We start from the raw sequence: 20,460 nt of genomic DNA, 5'->3' as shown, positions 1-20,460 counted from the left end.
TATAAGACACTGATGAAAGAAATTAAAGATGATACAAACGGATGGAGAGATATACCATGTTCTTGGATTGGAAGAATCAATATTGTGAAAATGACTATACTACCCAAAGCAATCTACAGATTCAATGCAATCCCTATCAAATTACCAATGGCATTTTTTACAGAACTAGAACAAAAAATCTTAAAATTTGTATGGAGACACAGAAGACCCCGAATAGCCAAAGCGGCCTTGAGGGAAAAAAACGGAACTGGGGGAATCAGACTCCCTGACCTTCAGACTATACTACAAAGCTACAGTTATCAAGACATTATGGTACTGGTACAAAAACAGAAATATAGCTCAATGCAACAGGACAGAAAGCCCAGAGATAAACCCACACACCTATGATCAACTAATCTATGACAAAGGAGGCAAGGATATACAATGGAGAAAAGAGAGTCTCTTCAATAAGTGGTGCTGGGAAAACTGGACAGCTACATGTAAAAGAATGAAATTAGAACACTCCCTAACACCATACACAAAAATAAATTCAAAATGGATTAGAGACCTAAATGTAAGACTGGACACTATAAAGCTTTTAGAGGAAAACATAGGAAGAACACTCTTTGACATAAATCACAGCAAGATCTTTTTTGATCCACCTCCTAGAGTAATGGAAACTAAAACAAAAATAAACAAATGGGACCTAATGAAACCTAAAAGCTTTTGCACAGCAAAGGAAACTACAAACAAGACAAAAAGACAACCCTCAGAATGGGAGAAAATATTTGCAAACGAATCAACGGACAAAGGATTAATCTCCCAAATATATAAACAGCTCATGCAGCTCAATATTAAAAAAACAAACAACCCAATCCAAAAATGGGCAGAAGACCTAAATAGACATTTCTCCAAAGAAGACATACAGATGGCCAGGAAGCACATGAAAAGCTGCTCAACATCACTAATTATTAGAGAAATGCAAATCAAAACTACAATGAGGTATCACCTCACACCAGTTAGAAAGGGCATAACCAGAAAATCTACAAACAACTAATGCTGTAGAGGGAGGGTGTGGAGAAAAGGGAACCCTCTTGCACTGTTGGCGGGAATGTAAATTGATACAGCCACTATGGAAAACAGTATGGAGGGTCCTTAAAAAAATAAAAATAGAATTACCATATGACCCAGCAATCCCATTACTGGGCATATACCCAGAGAAAATCACAGTTCAAAAAGACACATGCACCTCAATGTTCATGGCAGCACTATTTACAATAGCTAGGTCATGAAAGCAACCTAAATGCCCATCAACAGATGAATGGAAAAAGAAGATGTAGTACAAAGGAATATTACTCAGCCATAAAAAGGAACTAAATAGTGTCATTTGTAGAGATATGATGGATCTACAGACTGTCATAGAGAGTGAAGTCAGTCAGAAAGAGAAAAACAAATATCGTATATTAACGCATATATGTGGAACCTAGAAAAATGGTACAGATGAACTAGTTTGCAGGGCAGAAATTGAGACACAGATGTAGAGAACAAACGTATGGACACCAAGGGGGGAAAGCGGGGGGTGGAGGGGGTGATGAACTGGGAGATTGGGATTGACATGTATACACTAATATGTATAAAATAGATAACTAATAATAATTTTTTAAAAAAAGAGTTAATGATACTAAGAAGCCCGATAATGAGAGTTAGTTAGGCAGCAACATGCTTTCATTTGACGACTATATATCAGTCATCTGCTGTGTGCCAGACACTGTTCTAAGCCCCAGCAATGAGCAGAACAGATAAAACCCCGTTCCCAGGGAGCTGCCTTTCTGGTGGTTATTCTTACTACCAGGTGGTCTACGGACATGAACCTGCACATCACTCCAGAGTACTCTCATTTGACAGCAAGGAGAACTGAAGCCTTTTTTTTCTTCCCCCTACTTTTTGGCTGCACGGAGCAGTATGAGGGATCTTAGCTTCCCAACGAGGGATCGAACCCACGCAGCCTGCAGTGGAAGCGCAGAGTCTTAACCACTGGACTGCCAGGGAAGTCCGAGAGCTACAGGCTTTTTATTCGCCTGAATTCAACGGTAAGCATAAAAGCACTTGGCAAATTAAGAGAGAGGGAGCAGGGAAGGAATGGACTGGAGTTTGGGATTAGCAGATGCAAACTATTATAAATATATAGAATAAACAACAAGGTCTTACTGTACAGCATAGGGAACTATATTCAATATCCTGTGATAAACCATAATGGAAAAGAATACATGTATACCTGAATCACTTTGCTATAGAGTAGAAATTAACACAGCATTGTAAATCAAGTATACCTCAATAAAATAAACTTTAAAAGAGAGAGAGAGAGAGAGAGAGAGAGAGAGAAGAAGAAAGAGCCTGCACCGAGAGGGTGCCCATGAGTGAACAGACGGCAGGCGAGCCTGCTCACCACACTGCTCGACAAGGAATATGCCAAAAGTGTGCATGAGTCCGGGAGGGAATCCATCACTCCCCGGTCCACCTTGGTTGCTGGAAAGATCTAAGTGCAGGCATGGAACCTTGCAAGTCTCGTGTTTAAGCCTCTGTCACTTTTGTCCCACACGGCTTCTAAATGCAAACTAACCCCTTGGTCGGTTGTGAACTGAAGGACAGTCACCTGCTTCAGCGGCTTAAGGAAAATCTGTTCCTAATGAGTGACTTGAATGCCGAAGGGTAATTTCGATTCTATGTCATTTTCCTCTTAGAATCTTAAGCCCTCTCAGAGGAAGGGTCAGTCCTTTCTATATTTCTCTGTTTACACCCCACATCAGCCCCAAATGGAAGAGTCTGGTCTTAGAGATCCTCAGTAAAAGCAGGGTCTTCCCTCCCAAGCACCCTCTAAAACCTGCAAGGTCATGACCCAAGTGGTTCCTGTTGGGAAGCCAATCCTCCCACATCCCGCCGGCACTCACTTTGCTAGTGTACTTGGCGATGTCCGCGGCAACATCTGCTGAGGCGGTGGCGATGGGCAGGTCTGCGCTTACTGAAGAGGCGAGGGTGCTCGTGGACCCCGAGCTGGTGACCAGGGGCGACGACTGGGTGCTAGTCACCAGGGTGATGGTGGAGGTGGACGGGCTCTGCGTGATCTCCTTCTGCTGGACAGCTAGGAAAGCAAAGGGTCCTGGTCATCCCACTGCCACGGGAAGGCCATCCCAGTAGAAAACTGTGGTGGGGAGCAGAGCCTCTGACAAAACACCCTGCGAGTTTCTCTACTTTCAAGTGACAAAGACTCTCTCCTTGGCCAAACCCTAGCCAGGCTCCTCTGAGCTCTTTCTCAACGAGGCTTCCACCTTGGTCTATAAAGACGAATATAGTTTCTAACAGCTCAAGGCTGCATCCCTAGGATGACCCTTGCCCCCTTAAGGTCCCTGACTGAGAAAACACAAGGCTGCCGAATGAACTGACTGTATATTCCAGCCAACACCTAATGATGGGGCCCATCTCCCAGTCTCTGTGGGAGGGTCGGAGCCTACCTTCAATAGGTACCAGTTAGCAAACCCAGATGTTTCAAATGGACCAACACCCCCTTCCCACTTTATGTAAATTTTCACTTTCTGACTCTTCAGAGCCTCTGCCCACCCCCCTCCCTATTCCCGAATTCTCCCTTTAAAACGCCCAGTCCCCTGTGTACATGTTCAGTTCACACTGGACTTTTTGCCCTATTGCAATAGTATAGAGCTGATTAAAATCTGTCTTTACTACTTTAACTAGTGGCCAGCTTTGCTTATCTCTGACAAGATAACCTGGGATTTAAGGATCACACCATCAATGAGCTCCTTCTTGCCAGCACCTAAATTCCCCTGGGGAAGGCTCACTATGCTTAAGGGGGATGAATTCAGAAGACCGGAACTGGTCACCCCAACATGAAATATCCTAGACTCGGTTCTGTCCCAACGACCCTTCAAACAGCGAGATCAATCCAGCTGTACTTCAATGCTGCGAGTCCAATCTTTCAGTCTGCCCTCCCCTCGATCTTTGAAGGGTTTCAACGGCAGCCAATTCAAGAACTGGCTACTCTTCAACCCCACGTCCTGCTGCGACTCTTTTAATAGTCCTACTCACAGGGGTGCACTCAGCATGTGGGAGTTTCAATCAAGGAGCCCAACCTTCAAGGATCTCGATGCAGGTTTCCCAGGGGAACAAGATTCTACATCAGTGCTCACAAGAGCTGGGCCAACTGGTACCCATCAGACGGTTCAGCTTTCCATCAGCTCCAGATGGAGCCTCCTGCCGGGAGCTATGATTCCGCACTTCAGCAACTGGTTCTTGATGCTGGCTCTTCTTGTGTGTGAGGCTAATCGCTAGTTATTAAGGTAACCTTTGCTACCAACTTCTCACACTGTACTCTTTCCAAAACAATGTCCAGGGGTTCATGGATGTGCACAAGGAAACTTAAACAAAGGTATTCATTGCAGCACTACTTACAACAGGATAAAAACTGGAAGCAACCTATATGTCCATCAGTAGGGGAATACTTTAAATAAACTGTGGAATACTATGCAGCAATCCAAAAGAATAAGGTAGAGCTGTATGTACTGACACGGACAGACCTCCAAAACATGCTGATGGCGGGGGGGGGGGCACGGAAAAAAGCAAGTATGGTACCATTTTTATGTTTTAAAAAAGAAAAAAAAAAAAAAGTAATATCTTTATGAAGTCACATATATACATAAATATATATGCATACATGCATAAAAAAGATCTTACGGTTAACAGTGACCTCTGAGAAAGGGTGGAGAATGAAATGGCAAATCAATCAAGACAACAGATTTTTGTGTCTATGTGTCTATTTCACCCCTTTCTAAGAAGAACATATGTATTTATAAAATGAGGAAAAAAAAAGAAAAAAGAAAAGTACAAAGCAAGTTGGAAAACAATTTTTAAAAATAATGCCAAATGGAATGTGTGAGGCCTCCAGGATACAGTAACCAGGAAACCAAGGGGAACTGAAAAAATAAAACGATTATTTTTCTCCTGTCCATGTGGCCAAAAAGGGACCGGGCGCCACGGAGAGCAGAAGGGGAGGCTCGGTACCTTTCACGGCCTGTCTGGTCTGATATCTCGTCCCCTGGGAAGACTGAGGCTGCTGGTTTTGCTGCTGGTTTTGCTGCTGTTGCTGGCGTTGCATCTTCTGCATGTGCCACTTTTGGGAGGACGTTTGAAACTTACTTGAGGAGTTCCACACGACCCGCTGCACGGCCGGGGCCGTCTCCTTCGGTAAAAGCGGCCTCTGCTTTTTCACTGGGCTTCCTGTGGCAGCGGCGGCCGGGGCCGTGACCGTGGATGTGGTGCTGGTGGTGGCCGTGACACCAGCCGTGGGAGTTTGGGCAGAAGAGCGGGTGAGGACCGGCGTTTCGGGGGGAGACTGGCTGCCCGCCGTCGTGGATGGTGGAGCTTTACCTACGACTAAAGCCAATGCGTGAAAAAACAAACAAACAAAAAGTGGATTTGACTCAGGCTGGCCTGCAGGGTCTCCACACCACCAAGTTCTGGGTGACCATCAGAGGCTAGCATGCCAAAGACCCCCAGGGAATGGGCACTTACACAATACGCTCAGGCCACTTCGGCAGCATGCTGTATCTTAAAACATCAGCCCCCTTGTGTTCCGTGCACTTGCTCACATCTGAGACGTATGTCAAGGCGTCTGGGGGACTGAGGCCAACCTGACCCAGCCCCTGCCCTCAAGTTGCTCACCTACTAGTAGACGACGCAGTGGATGAAGAGAATCACTGCAAGTATCTTGTTTTACAAAGTTAAAGTTGGGCAAGCACTCTGAGAAAGACCCAGCCAAAGTCAATCCAGAGATTAAGAGAAACGCTTTCTTTGGCCAGGGAACCTAGAAAGCATGCACCCCAAAGAACCATACGGCTTCCCATAGGCCAAAGCACTGAATAACAATAAGGTGACCCAGAAAGAAGAGTATCTTCTTTAATCTCTTCTGATTCCCTTCAGAACAGTCTCGGTGTGGTCCTGGGAGCCTTGACACCTAACACTAAAGGGAATTCCACCCCAAGGACAGAACCTTCCTCAGCACAATGGTATTTATCTAGAATTTAGATGCCTTGCTTTTGTTTTGACTGTAGTTATTCCTGTTGCGTCTTTTACGCAGAGCACACTATACTGTCTTACCTACTGTGTGGTGGTCAAGTTTAAGTCTAAAATTGAGATTTTTTTTTTTTTAAAGAGCTGTTGTTTCAGATAAAAATATTAAGTCCGTAATTATACAGGCAGGACTTAGGAATGGCAAAAATAATGAATGCGAGTGACTCAAGTTTGAAAAAAGCTGCCTTTCAGAGTATGTCTCCTGGGAGGAGCTGGGCTATGGGGGTGGAGCGTAGGATTTCAACAGGCAGCAGGGAGAATGTGGAAGGGAACAGCTTTAGCCAAGACATGCTCAGGAATAGACAGCATTTTGGTTTAAGTGAGGGCAGGCAGTGAGGAGGGGTGGCAAGAAGGCAGGTTAGAGCCAAAAGCACTGAGCAGCGTAGAAGGGGGTGTGACCTCGTGAGTGCTCATCTGTAAAAGGGGTGTGTGGTCAGTAATCACTGCAGCAGCCCCTGGCACTGGAGAGGTGAACCTCCCCCCAGAGAGGATTCCCTGGGGTTCACACACAAAACACGGGTGCAAATCAGCACCCTTGATCTTGACAATGTGCCTCGACATCAAACTCTTTAATAAGGATTACACCTGTCTTTTTTAGATTTCTATCACCCAGGAAAGGCATGGGCTTGATTATTCTAGGGGGGATTTTCAGTAAACTGTGGGTTTGGGGAAACCAAGGAGTGTGAGAGGAAAAGACAGGCTGACTTTTCTGACTCGGGGGGCGGGGTGTCTTCTTGGTGGTTATCACACCTGGCTGGCTCTCCTGCTCCTCTGGAGAAGAGTCCAGCCAAGTTCATGGGCAGGAACACAGGGTGGGCTGGGAGAAGAGCTCTACCTGCAGTGAGGAGCCCCCATCCTTCCCCAGGATGACCTGCCAGATACTGGATATAGCCCCTGCCCCTTCCCGGGGCAGAGGTGGCTTTGAACTTGGCCCTTCTAAAAGCCCCACACTGGGAGGGTCCCCCCAGGCAGGGCTTCTAACCTGCAGAAGCAACTTTAATGCCTCCCTTTTCTGCCATGTGACCAAAAAATATATTGTCCTGGTTGATTAACTAGCCTAGTCCCTCCCTGGGCAAAGGGCAACCACAAAAAGGTCCTTTTCTCTCTCCTGTCTTGCAAAAGCAAACAGCTGGCTTTGCAGATGGGTAACCAGTCTGCATGAGTCACGGCTGGAGCTCTTTCCCAAATAAAAAAACAGGAGTGTGCAATCTGAGAAGTTTCCAGGCTCGAAGCACTCTTGGGGGGGGGGGGGGGGATTCATTTAGACACTAAAACATTTTAATTTCTAGAGGATTCTGATGGTTTATGGAGGCGGGGTAAAGGTCATGGAAAATTCCATTTGTCCTAGAAATTGGGAGTGTATAATCACCTGTAGCCTCAAAAAGGGTGAATTTCTTAAAGGCCAACACTCCAAAAGCGGCCCCATCAAACTAACCTACTTATTCCAGACTTTGGTCACGATCTTGTACCTTAAAAAAACGACTTTTAAGAGAAGGATGGAAATGACTGATGTTACAGGGTAAGCGTAGTAAAGGTTGTTAAGCGAGCTCCTTTGGCCTCTGTTCGGAGAGCACTAGCTAGAAAAGCCATTTTGCTATCTAAGGATTCATATTCTGTGCAGAAGCCGCATTCCTAACTGAAGGTCAGTTGGAGGTCACCAAGCACTCTCCAAAACGCCCTTCACTTAATAAACTCATAAGTGAAAGTACATCACTGAAAAGATGCTCAACTGCAGAGTCTGACACGAAGCTGATTCTTCAAGACCCAAACCACCATCAGGGGGGCTCTGGATTTCAGACTAGGCAGTCTTGCCCCAACCCCTGCGAAGCCGCTCTGAATTATGTTTCAGAGACGTCTTCAGCTTAAAAGTCCACCACACACTCGGGGACTCCTGGAGAAACTTCCTGCAGATACCAGTGGGAGGAAGAGCTCACTTTCATTTAATCAATTGGAATGCTTTTTATTTTGGAGGAAAACATGAGATCTTTTAAGGGACTCATATGTTTCCCTTTTTGCTTTGACTGCTAGGGAGCTCAGAGTCAAAATGGAAGCCCAACTTTGCTAACTCTGAAGGCTGGAACAGTATGTATTTTTGTGTACAAATTTTCCCCGGAACTCTCACTATTCTACCTTCATCTTTTACACTGATTTCTTGATTTTCATTTCGTTTCTTATCAATGTGTCACAAATTCTTTCTGGAAGGGGCAAAAAACCACAACCAATCAAAAGATCTACTCCAGGGCTTCCCTGGTGGCGCAGTGGTTGAGAGTCCGCCTGCCGGTGCAGGGGACGCGGGTTCGTGCCCTGGTCCGGGAAGATCCCACATGCCGCAGAGCGGCTGGGCCTGTGAGCCATGGCCGCTGAGCCTGCGCTCCGCAACGGGAGAGGCCACAACAGTGAGAGGCCCGCATACCACAAAAAAAGAAGAAAAAAAAAAGATCTACTCCAGAAAGAGAGGAATAGCATAAATGTATCATTCACAGGAACACTGCCATCTGTGCCCCAATATTCCCACAAACCTCGTGGAATAAATGCTACTCCTACTGTTTTCTGCAACACCTGAGGTGGTCCCTCAAACCCCAATCCACAAAAGAATCGGATTTTTCAGATGCCATTCATAATTCTAAAGGATGGTGTGGTGGGCCATCCTTCCTGTCCCACCCAACTGCCTCTCTCTCTTCCTCCCTTGTACCATTGAGAGACATTCCATCCTCTTTTGATGAACTGCAGGAATTGAGGTTCCGGAACAGGTCACGTTGATACAAACACAGAGGAAAGATTCTCAAAGCCCATCCCCCTCTTGCTTTAAGCAAGCCAGCCTAAGAAATCCCCAGGGGATATACAGAACTCAGAAGTTAGCTCCTGTCAGAAGTTAAGCATAGTCAAAAATTAAACCTGAATACCCCCTTAAGTAACTCCCGAAGTCCATGAGGTTTTATGGCTACAACCTCTAATTTGTCCCTAGGCCATGTTTCTCCTGGCCCTTAATTAATTCTTCATTATCTTTCTCAGGCCTGTTGGAATCCCCTCACCACCCACTAGCCAAACCAGTTGAAAAATGTGCTGACTGCTTCTTCAATGGGAGGGACATCCTTCAAATCATTCCCACGTTCCTGCTGGAGGGTTTGCCGACATGCCTGGGCTGCAGCAGGTTTGAGGGCAGCCACTACTGGTTCAGCGGCAAAGAGAGAACTGCTGAGCTCAGGCAGTGGGGTTCTCAACTGGGGGAGATTCTGCCCCCGAGGGGACATCCGGCCATGTCAAGACATTTTTGATGGCCACCACTGGGCAAGTGCTACCAGCATCCAGTAAGAAGAGGCCAGGGATGCTGCCAAACATCCTCCAGTGCACAGGACAAAGAATTATCCAGCACAAAATGTCAACAGTGCCAAGGCTGAGAAACCCTGGGCCCATGTCTGTTAATCGCAAATATGGCGGAACACCAACTCAGGCAGGCATCATACAACGCCCCTCTGATTTCTAGTGGCTCAAGAACTCAGCGTTCTGGTGCCACCTACCCAAATGGTCTTGTATTCTGGTAAGAAAAAGCACTTTGAGATGCCTGGGCAACGTGAGGGGAGGTAAGGGAGGCTAAACTTATCAAGATCTTCCAACTGAACACTTCTAACAATTTCAGCCTTGTCAAATGTCTAAATGTTGACAAACACTTTAGGGAAATGAGTGAGCCTACTGGAAAAGAAGCTGCTGAGGCTAAAAATGACCTAACAGCTAGAAGCAACTACTTTCTAAGAGACTTATTTTTCTGTGCTCAAAATCAGCCACATCGGGTGCTGAGCAGGTGAAAGGTGGGCAGGCTTAGTTTAAGTCCTGGTCCAGCTCAGTAACTAGCTAGGTGACCTGGAGCTTTGCTACGCCACCCTTTGTGATGTGAGAGGGTCACCTGACTTGAGATAACACAAATTGCAAGGTGGCATTCTAAAACCAAATCAAGAAACCAGAAACGGGTACAATCACTTACCCTCCTGCTTGGGAGACGGTTCTTTGGGTTCCTTCTTATTTTTTCGACCCTCCCGCCCAGAATGGTCTTCTCCTAAATCTATGACAAGTTCGCTCTCTGAATCGGAGTCCAGGCCTAAATGCACTGTTGGGGAATCCGTCTCATCTTTTCCCTTCAGCTTATCCTTTGTGGGATGAGGCAAGGGTTTTGCTTTGTCTGAAAAGTCCTTGTCGGGCTGAGGGCTAGTCTTCTCCTTGGCCAAGCCTGGGTCTGCTTTCTCGCTGGCTGGCGACGTGCTGACTTTCAGCTCCTCTTTTGTCTCCATGGGGTTTGCCAGTTTGGGCTTTTTTTTGACAGCAGATGGCTCTTTGTCCATCTGAGCATCCTCTTTGTCTTCGGCATCTTCCGGCTCATTCTTGGACCTCTGCTCCTCATCACTGATAGAGTCACTACCGCTACTATCTGACTTCTCGGAATCCTCAGAATCGCTGTGTTCTACAGCCGTATAAACATCTTCTGAGATTTCATTTATGCCTAAATTCAAAAAGAAAACCCAGCATGTGGCGTACTCACAAAATAAAGAGCAGGACCAAAAAATCACAACCATTTTCCACGCCCAACGCTGGAATAAAAAAAAAAAAAAAACATTTCAAATCGCATCACACTGGCCTGGTGGGGTTAGCAGTGCACTCAAGCTGCAGCTGACGACAGCCGACAGATGGAACTTGTCTGCAAAGGGTTTTAGTTATTGACATTCAAAGATGACATGGGACCAAACAACATGAATTTCGAAGTTATCCAGAGCTCAATCTTTGCATTATGGATAACTCACTGGGATACTGACAATGGGAGGGATGGAAGAGAAGGAATGCCAGACCTGTGCTGTTAAAACAGATCCATTTTACGGATTAGAAAATAGAGACCCAGAGAAATCACTTGTTCTAGGACACAAAGAAAACCAAGACAGAGAAGCGAGGCCAGAACCCTGGACTCCTGACTCGCCACCAACACTCTTCCCACAAATTCCCGAAGCGTTAAAGTCCTTTACCCTTTGTGTCCAGGACTCAAAGAAATAAACCAAAGCCTTAAAGCGGAGGTTGCAAACTCATAGCCCATGAGCCACATCTGGCAAGCAGACGTGTTATTTAGGAAGCAATGGTTTGACCCAATGCTTTTGAGTATTTTGTTATTTGTTGGCTTTTTTTTTTTTTTTTTTTAAACTTAGAACTTGCTGGCCAATTCACAAATCAGGAAATTTCACAGAAATCAAGATGGCGGGCTTGTGCTGAAACAGCAGAAGATCTGGCCTCTCTGGGTCACAGGCCTGCAAGGCTCGCTGGGGCTGAGAGCCACTGGCCCCTTCAGGTGGGGGAGCACTGCCTACAGGTGACCCAGCTGCCCGGTCCCCATCTTGCTCCCTGAACTGAGGCAGAGTCAACTGTCACTGTGTTTGCATTGTTCTTCTACATGCAATGGAGTCAAGAGGAAAGTCATCCATTTCCATGTCTCTATCAAAAGGGAAAAAGATAAAACAGCAGGAGTTTCACACATATACAGACAAAAATGGGCAAAAGTATATTCTAACAACAGTTCCATTTAACCCATTTATGTTTCCTGCTCTCGGTAATGGGTGTCATCCGTCTGTAGGTAAATACTACTACACGCTAAAATTTTGAAAAGAGGAAATCCCCATCAACTCTGTGTTTCCCTCATTCTAGAGCAATGGTTATCGTGAGTGGGGTCACTATCCTGACCCAGACACACGGAAGGGAAACTCTTAAAAGGGTAAGAGCCATGAACAGTCCCACAGGATCATGAGTGAATTATACCCACTTCCTCCAGGGCTCAGTCAAAACTGAAAGAATCAAAATACAAAAACCCAGATCTGGTTTAATTTCTGGATCCTAGGGCTTAGGCGACTGTTAACTAATGGTCGGATGCCAGGACAAGCATGACCACACATGTGATAGGAAAAGCTTGGGTACTGGAACCCAAAGGATATGAATTCAAATCCTGCTCCTCAGCTTTTATTAGCTGTGTGACCCTGAACGAATGAACTACCTCTCTGAGCCTCAGTTTCTTCACCTGAAAATGGTGTTGATAATAGTATCGACCTCCCAGGACAACCTATGCACAGTGCCTGTGGCATAGGAAGCCCTCGGTAAATGGAAATATTAAAATTCTTATTAACAATAATAAACCAAGGAGTTAGACCAGCTGCATGGAAGGACCCAAGAGGGGTGTCTAAATGGCCTACAAAATTTCATCCAAACAAGCAACCCAGCAAGGAATGCTTTCCTCTGACAGCCTGGATGACTCCCAACTATAACTCTTTTCTCACCCAAAGGTCCAGAGAAACCACTGACATGTAAACCTCACCTTGGACTGGCTTTCTCTCCTGAGACCCGGCTGGCCCCTACTTCTTTATAAATACCTTCTTGGCTTTATTTACCTATTCAACAAATATTCCAGAGCATTACTATGTGTATAAGACCAAGTACACCTTGGAGAAGGCAAATCCTTATAAGGCAACCTCCCTGCCCTCAAGGAGCTTCCAGTCTAGTTTGGGAGGGATACCACCACACAAAGGAACCACTGATGTTTCAGAGACATAAAGTAGCAAAGGAGGGCAGATGGGGAGGGCAGTCAGGGGAGACTTCCTGGAGGAGGTGATGCCCGAGCTCAGCCTTTGGGACAGGATTCAGGTAGGCAGTGTAAGAAAGCAGCAGCACAGGGAAGAGGAAGGGAGGTGACAGATACAGAAGCAGGATGGATGTGCCGAGGGGGAAGCGGCCTAGCCTTGAGGGGGAGGGTTTGTGTTGGACACTTGTGGGATACACTTGACCCTGAAGTGGAGACACTGACGTGAGCAGAGAGGAAGCACAAAGGCAAGCTCAGGAGGCTCTTTCTGCTTCCAAACTTCCTTACAACCTGCACCTCGAGTTGGCAGGCCGCCACAAAGCATACACTCTGAGGAATTCAAAAAGCCCTTCTGAACAATTAACTAGCAAATCTGAAATATTCTGCCATGAGTAGAAATCTATTTTTGTTGAACAAACAACTCAAGGTTAAACCAGCTGCTAAAAAGGCAGCCAGGATGGGGCTTTAATCTCATCCGGGTGGCATCCCTAAAAAGAGTAATGATGGTGATGAGGTAAGCAAACCGAGAGACATACCTAATTGTGCTTTGCAACTCTCTATCGTCTTATCAAGATTTAGCTGGAATCTGCTGCGAATCTGCCGCTTGGGAGAGATGAGAGGCACAGGGGCCGACTGCTGCTGGACCGACTCACTCAGCTCCTTCAGATCCATCTCCGCCTTGCTTCGATCTGGAAGACACCATCACACCCTCGTAAGACCAGGCACTGGAGGGAAGAGCGGACAATGCTCATCATTTAGCTTCCTCCTCAAAAACACACTTAGGAGCCCGGGAGGGAAAAAAACCTAAGACGTTTTTGTCATTCATCTGCCCGACGGCCTGGGCTGACTTGGAGATAAGAGCCTGAGAGAACATTTGGCAGGTCTCTACTGAACCATCGCCTGGGCTGCTTTCCACGTTGAAAATGCACAATCCCAGCCAGAAGGCTGGTTGTCTGTGACACTCAGCATCATTATGGATCGTCCAAAGCCAAAGGTTACAGTAATACGTTCAATCTCAACAGCAGCGGATAAAGTGACACTGAGTCTGGCCAGTTTGCTTTGAATTCCAGGCCCAGATCAGAGAGGGCTTGTATCCGAGAGAGGCGCCAAGCCTCTCGCAGAGAACACATTGATAAGAGAGAGAACCAGCTCCTTGTTTACCATGGAGACCTCAATCTTCATTCTTAGTCGACTTAGTCTGGAGCTCAAATTAGAAAGAAAGAGAACACACAAGATAGGCAGACCCTCCAGCCAGTGTGCTGTACCTCCCTTTGGCTCACAGCATCTATCTGAGGAATGGGGAACAGATTAGCCTTGGATATGAACCTGTGTCTTCTTGCTTCACTCTAACCCCAGGCAAAGGTCTCTGCCTAATGACTCAGGCCCAGAGGTCCTACTTCCCCTACTTCTGCTATGGGTTCTTTGCACGACCAAACTGGCCCAGGTTCCAAAGGGTCCGTGAGCTTGCACTTCTTGAATTCCTTCCCCACCTCCTCTGCTGCCTCCTCTAGTGGCCCCCAAAACATAAAAAAGGGGACCAAATGGCGGTGACTGCAAAGGCTCAGAAAGCAATGAGAGACTGTCTTTCGCCCTGGCATCCCCTCCAACAGACCCTCAAGCAGAGAATGCGGGTGTCCAACCTACCCTGGCCAATCCGAGAAAGCAGGTCCGAAAGGATGTGGCATCCATCAAGGACAAAGATAAAACACCTGTGAGCTGGTTCTACCAGCTGTGAGCTGGTTCTACCAGCTGTGAGCTCACTCCCTGACTTCTCTCCACCCCCCTGCTACCCTCCACCCCAAACCATCAGGCTGTTACAGAGACTGAGATGCAGACTGAGAGCTGGACTGCAAAGGCCCTCCAAAGCCTGCACTCTCCCCACCCTACCTGACCCTCACACCCTGCCCTACACCCAGGAAGGGACGCATGCTCTCACAACGCACGCTGGAGATTCATTCCTTTAAGGGGATCAGAGGTCTCCCCAAAGCCCCACCCAACTCACTCATAGGTGAGTGGAGCCACAAATCGCTCCCATTTCATTCATCACCATAATGAGGTAAGATGAGAAAGGGCCCTGTCCCCAAAACACACTTGCGGTTCGTCACCAGGGAGACCAAAAGTGAGCTTTCAAAGCAAACAGGGACACCATCCTTGTCATTAAAGAAATGGCTCTTAAAAAACATACCCGTGTGTGCGCATGTGCATGCATGTGCTTGTCTGGTGTGTGCGCATGTGCTGATCGGGGACTCTTCAGAGAACTTATCAAGGCCAGGATTGAAGATGCTTGCGGGGGGGGGACGGTTGAATGCACAACTATTTCGGACGGGGGAAGAATATTCAATTTTACTGGAGAAGCACCTTACAAAGAGAACAGAGAGAGTGAAACGGATAAAACAGCAGAAAAAGGAGGAAGAGGAGAAGGACTGGGGAACATAGAAAGAAAAAAGGGAAGATCCCATTAAACAGCAGTATGATCAGGACTTACGGACTTCAACACCTGAGCTGCAAACGTGACAGTAGAAGGGGAAAGACAGGAGGCCCGTCTCGTCATTTCTGCTCTCAGAAATGAGGAAGCACACTGCATTCTGGAGGGAAAAGGCAGCCTTTTCAAGCATAAAGTTGGAAAAGAAGTATCTCACAAAAATACTTCCCATGAAGGGGGGTAGCAGGAGATGGCAGTGCCGCCCACGTGACAGGAGGACACCCTGTCCTCATGTGGTTAACAGATTCCACACAGCAGTTACCGAAACGCACAACTGACTACCAGGCAGGGGTCAGCCAACTTTTTCCATAAAGGGCCGGAGAGTAAATTAAATTAGGCTTTGCAGGTGTATAGGCTCTGCTGCAAAAGCAACCATAAAATGATGTGCTAAATAAATGGATGTGGCTGTGCTCCAATAAAACTTTATTTACAAAAACAAGTCGGGGGCCAGACTTGGTTCACAGGCTGGAAATTTTGCCAGCCCCTGTACTAGTCCAGTGACTGCTAACCTTAGCTGCACACTGAGATCGCTCCCCTCCCAGCCCAGAGCTTTAAAAAAAAAAATCCTGATGCCTCAGCCCCACCCCCAGAGACTGAATTCACTGGCGAGGGGTTAGTAGGCCTGAGCATTGGCCCTTTAAAAGTTCCCCAGGTATTCTAATTGGCAGGTAAGGCTGTGAGCCCCTGTACTGGACCAATCTTGTCTGTGAGTAAAGGAAATGCCTCACGATTTGCCTTAACCCTTGTGTACCTAAACCTCGGGGATCATAAAAATACATCTACACATCACCAGAATAATCGAGTGTGTGTGTGCACACGCATGTATACCGGTGTGGGTCTACAGTAAATGCAATCTCTTAACTTTAGCCTAAAGCCTGAATATTCACAATCAAGAGGAATGAAAAGAAGGTAAAGCATTTCATTTCACAAAATAAGGTTTCTCGGGTCAATGAGCCACCGTAACGTTTATTCTAAGAAGAAACCACCGAAAGCCTGGGAGGGGGCTAATAATCAGGTCCCTGGGAGCGGACTTTTAGGAGTTTAGCCAAATGTAATTATCTTTCTCCAACTTTCAGCTGTGTGTGAACTCGACTCTCCTCCGCAAGGAGAAAAGAAGAGCTTCTCTTTCTCATTTAGCTCCTAGCAGCTTATCAGGACTCCTTCCACCTCTGCCCTTCTATATCGGGAATATCTGCGGAATCCACCCTTGCTGCCAACATTTTGAACTTTTCAGCTGATATGAAGACAGCTGAGGCTATAAATGGAAACCGGGGATAAAAAAAAAAAATACCCGCACTAGAGAAAAGAGGCACGATCTTCCATTGCTGGAGGGAGCATGAATCAGAACCACCCTTCAGAGGGCAATCTAGCAGCCTCTCTCCAAACGTCAACAGCACATGGCCTCTGACCGTCAGGTTCCACTTCTAGGAATGTATCCTGTGGATTCACTCCCACGTGGGCACAAGGGTCTTCACTGCAGCTATTTCCAACATCAAAAAAATGGAAAACTACTCAATAAATAAGGTGCCTGGATAAATAAGTTACAGTTTACCTTTAAACGGAAAAAAATACAGCTGCTAAAATAACACAGGGGCAGAGCTCTCTATGTGGTGATATGGAAAGCCCATCTGTTTAAGGAAAAGGAAAATAATCAGTAAAGGACATTAGCATTGGTGTGTGGGAGAAAAAAAGGAAAGGGAATACAGAGATACACAAGTATATGTGTTCTTGGGGCTTCTCAACGCTGACATTTGGGGCTGGATAAGTCTTTCTTTTGGGGGGTGGGGAGGTCAGGGTAAGGGCCGGGAGCTGTCCTGGGCACTGTAGGATGTTTGAGAGCAACCCTGGCCTTCACCCACTAGATGCCAGTAGCACCCATATCCCAGTTGGGATAATAAACAGGTGTCTAGACATTGCCAAATGGGGACCAAATCACCCAGGCTGATGTCTAGAAGAGCTCCCCAAGGAGACTAAAAAAGAGCCAACAGGGTCAGAGGATGACAAAACAAAAAAAAGACCCAACAATGGTCACCCTTTTTTGGGGGTGAATAAGGGGGTCACAGGGACAGGTGATCAGAGGTTACAGGTAGACTGGCTTTTCATTAGACATCTTTCTGCAGAGAAAAGAAAGCAGGCCTGACAACAGCAACAGTGGAAGAATAAACAAGCCGAAAGCCTTCAGGTCTGACAACGTTCCACCGTTGGCATCTCTGACAGAGCATCAAGGCACATTTCTGTCACTAACAGGGCGACTCAACTGCTGCGTTTGTTGAGCCAAAAGCAAACACCGTGTGCGAGAGAAGAGGAGAGAGGATTCCCAGAGAAAGCACACAGGAGTCTAGAGGAAGGAAAGAACCACTCCGGTCCCCTCTCCCCCTGTGCCATAAACTCATTCTTATTCGGGACTTATTTTATAACTGCCGTAGAGGCACAGAAGGGGGCCGGAACCTAGCCTGGCTCCTTATTTTAGAGCAGAGAGAAGGGGCCCAAGACAGCAAATGAGGCCCGGTGTGTTGGCGTGCAGGGTCTTCCCCTCCGCCATGCAGCAAAGTAAATCGTTAAGAGTAAAGCCCATGGGCTGGTGGTTGTATTTTTGGTTGTACTTGTTTCTTTGGCCTAAATAGAGATTTTTATTTTTACTTTTTATTTTTGATCCCGCACCTTGCGGGATCTTAGTTCCCCTATCAGGGATCGAACCCGCACCCTCAGCAGTGAAAGCACCGAGTCCTAACCACTGGACCACCAGGGAATTCCAAATAGAGGTAGTTTTTTTTGGCGGAACGCGGGACTCTCACTGTTGCGGCCTCTCCCGTTGCGGAGCACAGGCTCCAGACGCGCAGGCTCAGCGGCCATGGCTCACGGGCCCAGCCGCTCCACGGCATGTGGGATCTTCCCAGACCGGGGCACGAACCCGTGTCCCCTGCATCGGCAGGCGGACCCCCAACCACTGTGCCACCAGGGAAGCCCCCAAATAGAGGTTTTTAATGAAACTGACGGTCAACTTTTAAAAACTAGAAGAGTTCACGTAAAAAATCTGAATTTCTGTTTTTTCTTGAAAATTCAGAGTTGAACAGCACAGGTTCAACATGCGGGAGCTGCTTCCTTTAGAAAGGCACTTTGTCCTTCATGCGACCGTCCATCCAAACCTTCACCTGACTGCTGACCCCTACAGCTGGGCAGACTAACCCAGCGGCACAAAGAGGCACAGTGGCAAGGGCCCATGAAAATCAAAACACGCCCTTGTCCTGCAGCATTTCAGTTCTCGTATCTCAGTTAAAAGTCCGAGATACACACAGACAAGCCCGAGTCTAAAGGCCAGACTCAACCACAAACCACATGTTCATCCTGGGTAGGTAACTTTGCTTCTCTGTGCAATGGGGTTATTACCTTACCTTGAAGGTCACTGTATTTTTTTAATACTTTTAACTTACAGAGAGTAAAATTCACCTTTTGGAGAATATATGACTTTTAACACCTACATAGATGCGAGCAGCCACCAGCACAAACAGAACGCAGAACAATTCCATCTACCAAAGAATCCCTTTGTGATGTGTAGTCAAACCCTCCCCAACTCCCAGCAAGCACTGATCTTTTTTCCATCTCAGTAATTTTGCCTTTTCCAGTTATTTTTTTTAATGAAACACTGCTTTGTTAGATATAATGATGTCATTATGATCCCTAGCACTCTGTCTCATTTCTGTCTGTTCAAAGTAGTTACATGGATGCCAGACATCAAGTCCCATGAGAATTATTCAGCATTTCCCTCCACTTTCTTATTTTTCTACCCATCCATGGCACTTTTCACCAATCCCTATCTGATCCTCTTGCCACTGGGTAACTGAAATTCCTACCCATAAAACGCCACATTCCCTATGCATTTGTTTCCGCTGACAAAACGAGGCATTGGTCCCAGGAATGGAAAGAGCTGGCGGGGAGCTTCTGCACAGGAGAGCCTTGTACTCTGCCGTGCCCACCGCCAATAACACCCCACGAGAAAAACCTTTCACTCCCACGCGTGGGTCAAGCCAAATGGAAAAACCCATAGCATCACACAGATGCCCAAGGACAGCCCGGTTTACAGAAGGAGCTACTCCTGCCACACATGACTGGCAGAGAGGAAGCATGACTGTGAGAACGTCTCTGTACAGCTTTCTTTTCGGGGGTGCAGAGGTGGGAGGAGGGTGTGAGAAAGCAAACCACACTGCTGAGACCGATGAGTGTTCCCCAGGGGAACGGATGGGTCCCTGTTGGTTCAAGTGAAGAATTCCCACCAGCCAACCTGAGCTGGAGCCCCTCAAGCCACCACCCGGACTGTCCCATCACTTCCGGGCTGCATGACCTGGTGACCTGGGTAAATGAGGCACCAGCCTCCATGGAAACACAGGCTCCCTCCAGCCCGGCCACCTCTGGCTCTGTAATCCCAGATCCTGGGGTCGCCTCTCCAGTGCTCTGTTTCTCCATCTGAAAATGGCATCTCAGGACAAGATGAACCCAGAGGGCTGTGACCACCAGAGGCTGTGGATTCAGGCTGGAGCATCACTCCACACGGGTGGCCGCCCCTCCCTTCCTGAAACCCGGTATACTCAAGGCCTCCGGAGTAGGCCACACTCCCTGAGTGTTGCTTTCTCCTCGTTCCCCTGCGCTTTCTCAGCCTCCTCTGCTCACTTTTCCTGAGGTCTACATGTGCAAGCGGCCCAGGCCCCTCACTCCTTCTTTATGCTCTGGACCAGGGTCTCTCAACCTCAGCACTATTGCCACTGCGGCTGGATAATTCTCTGTCGTGGTGGGCTCTGTCCCACGCGTTGCAGAAAGTTTAGCAGCATCCTTGGTCTACAACCACTAAATGAATGCCAGCAGCGCCCCCACTCTCCGCCTCCCCTGAGTTACGAGAACTACTGCTTGAACCCAATCCCACGTATAAATCAAGATTCCCAGAATTACACCTCCTGCCCTGACCTGGCCTGACTCAGCCTCCAATTGCCTTCATGACCTCTCCACCTAGGAATTTAGCAGGCATCTCAAACTTACAGAATCGAAAGCTGAACTCTTGGCTCCCATTTCTCCTGCCATAACCAAATCTGTCAACACAGGTGCAACCCAGTAAATCTCTGCTGGGGGGGCCTGTACTAGATGCTAGTGGCGAGAGCCCACCCCATCCCACCCCTGTTTTAACAACCGAAAATGTCTCTGGACACTGCTAAGTGTCCTCTGGGGCGTCGGGGGAACTGCCCCTGGTTAAGAATGGCTGACACGGGCTCTTCGC

At 47.2% G+C, this 20,460-nt stretch overlaps 1 protein-coding gene across 32 annotated transcripts in view; it reads right to left on the bottom strand.

The window, feature by feature from the left end:
• ZMYND8 (zinc finger MYND-type containing 8) overlaps positions 1-20,460 on the bottom strand; it is a 126,013-nt gene that overhangs the window by 23,475 nt on the left and 82,078 nt on the right. For 24 of the 32 annotated variants that reach the window (XR_003793128.1, XM_029220532.1, XM_029220546.1 and 21 more), the window contains 4 exons: positions 13,252-13,404; positions 10,097-10,609; positions 5,050-5,421; positions 2,928-3,118 (listed from right to left, as the gene is read on the bottom strand). Coding sequence is in view for 31 of the 32 variants with exons in the window: in XM_029220532.1 (XP_029076365.1) it covers positions 2,928-3,118; positions 5,050-5,421; positions 10,097-10,609; positions 13,252-13,404 (1,229 nt within the window). In the remaining variant the exon portion in view is untranslated. The remainder of the gene's footprint in view (positions 1-2,927; positions 3,119-5,049; positions 5,422-10,096; positions 10,610-13,251; positions 13,405-20,460) is intronic. The other 8 variants (XM_029220547.1, XM_029220558.1, XM_029220556.1 and 5 more) reach the window with 1 other exon arrangement.

This window comes from Monodon monoceros, unplaced genomic scaffold, assembly GCF_005190385.1.
Source record: "Monodon monoceros isolate NGI ecotype Baffin Bay Population unplaced genomic scaffold, NGI_Narwhal_1 Super_Scaffold_13, whole genome shotgun sequence".
NCBI classification, from domain to species: domain Eukaryota; kingdom Metazoa; phylum Chordata; class Mammalia; order Artiodactyla; family Monodontidae; genus Monodon; species Monodon monoceros.
This window is presented reverse-complemented; position numbering and strand designations above follow the sequence as displayed.